Below are 5,000 nucleotides of genomic sequence, written 5' to 3'. Positions count from 1 at the left end.
CAGAGCAAGTGACATTACTGGAGAGAAAAACCTCATCAACGTGCTTCCTATCTGGCTTTATACAGAGTGAGACCAAGTCTGAATCCGAGAGTTGCCACCTCAGACTCAAACTTGTAGGTGGGGCAGCCCCTATTGGGCTGTGAAACGGCAGTTTGGCAGGATGTCCTAAACGCCAACAATTTTGACACCGACGGGGAGGTTGATATGGTCGGACAGGGAGTGATTCTCCACCAATGTAAACGTTAAAGGAAAGGTCATGTCTACGGAAAGTAATTTTGGCAATGTTAGTGTCGTTCTTATGATGACCTCTGGGGGGGAATGGAGTAGCACTGTATTGATATCACATCATAGTCTGTGAGGCAGGCCAGTAGGTCTTCTCCACAAACTGACCAATTTTTAAAATAAATAGGGCAGTTTGTTGGGGATGTGGGAGATAGTTCCTGTACAAGTATTGAGGGTTGGATGAGGCTCTGCAGGAATAGGGTTGCTAGAGAGATCAGTTTGGGTTGATAATGCTGTAGCATGTAAGGCTAGACTAAATAGAGTATTTAAGATATTTGTAGAGATGGGGGCATTGAGATAGGTAGTATTACAGAGAAGTGGACAATTAGGATGTAAAGTAGTAATAAGGAAGGATGGGGTGGTTGCTGAAGGTTGTGGGGGTAGAGGGGATGGAGTTGAGAATGTTGAGAATGTCTACTGGAGGTTGTCTCTCGACTTGGGTGGATGATGTACTAGTAGGCATTAAGGAGGGATAGTTGTTGCATTGTTGAGAGTTGTGGTCAAAGCAGAGCCTGGGGTCGGCAATACGGGAGAATTTGATGAAGGGTCAAGCCTCAATGCCCCTAACAAGGTTATAAAATCTTCAATATTGGCCATGGTAAGCCTAGAGTGTGTTGGGGAGAGAAATAGTCCTCCCCTCAGGGTCTCCTTTGAGGGGTAAGGGCTAAACATCTATATAGGGGAATATTTTGCTCATGGCTCCCTCCAGGCTGTTTAGGACTGGCACAAAGTCAGCCTTTCATCCTTTCAACACTGCTTTCACACCTTAGGAAGTGGATAGTAGAAGAGGTTGAAGAAGGGATGAAACGAAGAAGTGGGAGGGGTAAAATACTATGCAAAATTAGTTGAATTGAGCCCCCCCCCCCCCCCCCCCCACACACACACAAAACAACAATGGCAAGGGATTGGGAAGGTAACAAAGGTCTAACATCTTAGAAAATGAACAAAGGAACGAAAGGAGGAGAAGAAAAGATGTGTAAAATTGGTTGAAGTGTGGGCTGAGTCCTAAGGTAAGGGAGATCTCCAAAATTGGGCCTCTCAGACTCTCATGACAACAACTGGTATGGGATTGGGGATGTATGTAAAGGATTGTGTTCTAAATAATGACTTTATTGTTTTACAAAGGATAAACAAAATATTACAGAGATTCTATGCTTTATGTATAAAATCATACAAATATAATAAAACTGCCATATATATTAAATACATATTTACATTTCTATTCAGATAAATGTATCACATTCTTTGTATAATCACATCATTGTTAAGTAAAACTATCAATATTAATCATTTGAGCATTATGAACTGAAGCTAAATGTTCCTTTAGGAGTTCCTTGTTCGTAACAATCACTCCACATGACTCTTGCGGGCAAGCATAGAGGATAGCTTCACTGATTATATCATTCCCATCTAGTGAATTTGGATGAGCTTCTGCTATGTGCTGAGCAAGTGTTTCCTGATCTTCAAACATTTCTCCACAAGTCTCGCATCCAGTACTTTCATCAACAATTGCAAAAATACTAGTAACAACTTCCTGGTCACTGGCAGAGTCAAGGTTACCAGTAATTATATTAATGCCACTGCTACACATCTCAATGTGTGATAGGAACTCTTCTCGTGATGTGAATGTAGTTGAACAGTTGCTACATTTTCTGCATGAATTAAGGTGGTTCATGAATTCCTCTTGACTTGTGAAGTGAGCAGCTCCACAGTCACTACATTTTGTTCTGTGTTTCATCATGTGATCTTTCCAATTTTCGGGACTAACAATTTCCTTACAATATTTACAAATATTCTTTAATGGATCCTCTTTTCTTCTCACCTTTGCCATGTGCTCACGCAAGCACATTACATTTTTAAATATCCTGTTACAGTGATCACAAGTCACAGCAGAACCTCCATGTTTACGATTCTTATGAGCAGGCAAAGATGCTTTTGTAACTATCATATTACAAATATCACATGTTACATATTCATTCTCTAGATGGGTATATTTAATATGCCTAGGCAAATTTAACACCCATTTCCCACAAAGTTTGCATTGTTCTCTCACTCTTTCATCTTTGGACAGATACTGCGACACATCATTGTTTTCAATCATATACTTTTTGTAGAGCCCCTTCCCACAGACTAAACAGGTCTTGTGGTGGCCAGGATCACTCTCTCCTACCAGCTGTAAGTCGGTGGGACTTTTGAGGTCTCCGCAATTATTGCACTTCAAATCCTTGCTCCTTCCAAGTATTCCCCCATGCTGATGTCTCTCCAGGTGTAACTCAAAGCTTTTCTTATCATTAAAATTCTTATCACATATCTCACAGTGGAACTTTGGTGCATACACATGTGATTTAACATGCTTCTCATAGCTATATCTAATGTAGTACTGCTTTGGGCAATAGGGACACTCATACACTTCATCTTTAGTATGTAAAGGTATGTGGTTCTTTAGATTTACCAGACTTTTAAATACTTTTCCACATTGCTCGCAGCAAAACTTTTGATTTGGATTATGTTCTTTCATATGTCGTTCTAGAGCTGTTAAAAATCCAAAGTTCTTCCCACAAGTTGCACATTTAAACTTCATCCACTCTGTCTCTTCATGATATCTTTTGATGTGTGTTTGAAGATTGACTCGATTCTGGTACTGCTTTCCACAGAATTTGCATTCATGTACTGTTTCATGTGTATGGTCTTCAAGTTCTGTTCTTGAAGGGAAATCCTCATTACATACTGAACAATGAAAAATCTTCTCCTTGTCTGCGTCATCTGCTACTGCTGACATTTCGTTAGTAGAATTATCATCCATTTTAAGTGAAGAACCTGAGGCATTACCATCAGCATTGCATATCTTGTGCCGTCTTTTCTTGCCTGTATTTCTTTTTCCCTCCTCTTTGTTAACATGTTTCTGAGCATGCTTTTCACATTCTTCCTTTGTGCTGAATTTCTTGCAACACTCAAAACATTCAAATCCATCCTCTGTTTCATACGATGCTGACTCATTTACATCGCTACTTTCAACAATCTGGTCAGTGGTGGGCATACTAAGCCCCTCTTCTACCACATCCATTATGTCACAGTCATCCATGTTTTCTTCTTTAACTGTCAACATACCTGAAAAATCTTTTTTCTCACCACTACGAGTTCTATTTGTTCCCATCCCAGAAGAGATGATTTCCCGTTTGTCAATGGTTTCCCCTAGTGACTTCGTTTTCTTCCTCTTTTTCCCTTTGTTACAGGCACTGCAGAGGCTTCTGTCCAGTCTTTTTGGTTACTGGGATCTTCTGTGTCTAGCTGATCTCTGCCTGGCATATCATAATACTTGAATGTCCCATCTTCTTTCTTGATCTTAATTGTTCTTCCTGAACGGGTCTTTGTGACATTTGGTATGGCAGCCGTTGCCTCTTCATCCTCGTCCTCTGAAAAAAGAGGTGGATCAGCTAAGGCTTCTAAAGCTTCTTCATCCTCCTCCTCTGCGTACTCTATTTCCACAGTTACTTTCTCCTCAATTCTACTTGATGTATCATAATTGTTATCCTTGTTCTTTTTAGGTCTGCCTCTTCGCTTTTTGAGTGGAGTGTCTACCATGCTTACATTCTGCATGACATACTTATCAGTTGATTTTGATAGTGCTTTCCTATAGTCCATGATGAATGTGTTTGGGTCTGGAATTTCTATTTTACTCTTGTATGCTGCTCTCAATTGAGAATTGTACTTCCGTTTACTGCTGATGTCTTGAGAGTAGATGGCATGGCTACTGTTGTCAAGAGCCATCACTAACTCTCTATTGAACCTGAAATCAAAGAGGGAGGATTAGCCAAATGACCTAAAATAAAAATAATAGAGCTCAAAATGTTGATGACTGTCCCATTGCTAACAATAACAACAACAACAACAACAACAAAAATCTCCATTATCTTTCAGACATAAATTCATTGGATGAAAAATTTGGTCACTTCCATCGTGCACTACAGCAAAAACTGCTGATTACTATGCTGATATGTATATTCTATGTCACACTTTATCATGTAAACTATATTGCTGGATGGAGTCAAATTCTACATGAAGACTAATATATATTCAGACCCATCATTTACAATATTGTTGCAAGGTATAAACAGTAATAATACACCAAGAGGATTGTGCAGGATGCTTCTAATACACTACCCTAGCTCAAGTGTTTTTATTGTATATGGCACTTATTTCAATCCAACGTCGCTGGGAAAACGCTGTGCTCATTTTAGATTTTTTTTGTGAAATGTCTCTGCACACAGGTGGCTCTGCTAGTGCTTAGCCACAAAGGAGTCAATTAGTAGACCTTGTGACCTTACCTGATTGTACATTTCCTTGAATTTGTGGGAAAAACTTTTTTCCCCTAATGCTATCAATATTGATGGTGTTATTTTATTATTGACATTATAATTGACATTAGCAGTGGCAATATAAGAAAACATAAAACATTTTTGACAATCAAGGAAAAGGGTAAACACGTGAAACAAGTAGTAGTCATAATTGGCTCATTGGTGACTTATTACAAGTTGAGTCATCTATGTGTCAAAACAATTAATAAAGTAAACTCTAAGTGGGCATGGCATTTACGTACATGCGCTATGCCCGTCAGTTTTGGGTTAACTTTCCTCACTTGGGTTGGAAGAAGGCTTATAATCCAATTTATAAAATTAGTGCCCTGTGATCTTAGTCTTACTTTTTTCAAGAAAATTACA

General features: G+C 39.2%; 2 protein-coding genes across 5 annotated transcripts in view; both read right to left on the bottom strand.

Annotated features, from left to right (window-relative positions):
* Positions 1–1,546: 1,546 nt before the first annotated feature.
* LOC125030473 (zinc finger protein 225-like) lies at positions 1,547–3,436 on the bottom strand. The gene has a single exon (XM_047620511.1). The coding sequence runs from the start codon at positions 3,434–3,436 to the stop codon at positions 1,547–1,549; it is 1,890 nt and encodes a 629-aa protein (XP_047476467.1).
* Positions 3,437–3,463: 27 nt separating this feature from the next.
* LOC125030629 overlaps positions 3,464–5,000 on the bottom strand; it is a 9,057-nt gene continuing 7,520 nt past the window's right edge. For 3 of the 4 annotated variants that reach the window (XM_047620803.1, XM_047620804.1, XM_047620802.1), the window contains exon 4: positions 3,464–4,069. In XM_047620803.1, the coding sequence (XP_047476759.1) occupies positions 3,475–4,069 (595 nt within the window). In that variant the 3' untranslated portion in view covers positions 3,464–3,474. The remainder of the gene's footprint in view (positions 4,070–5,000) is intronic. The other variant, XM_047620805.1, reaches the window with a different exon arrangement.

The sequence above is a fragment of the Penaeus chinensis genome, chromosome 11 (assembly GCF_019202785.1).
Source record: "Penaeus chinensis breed Huanghai No. 1 chromosome 11, ASM1920278v2, whole genome shotgun sequence".
NCBI lineage: Eukaryota > Metazoa > Arthropoda > Malacostraca > Decapoda > Penaeidae > Penaeus > Penaeus chinensis.
The sequence above is the reverse complement of the archived record's forward strand: the minus strand, read 5'-3'. Positions and strand labels throughout refer to the sequence as shown.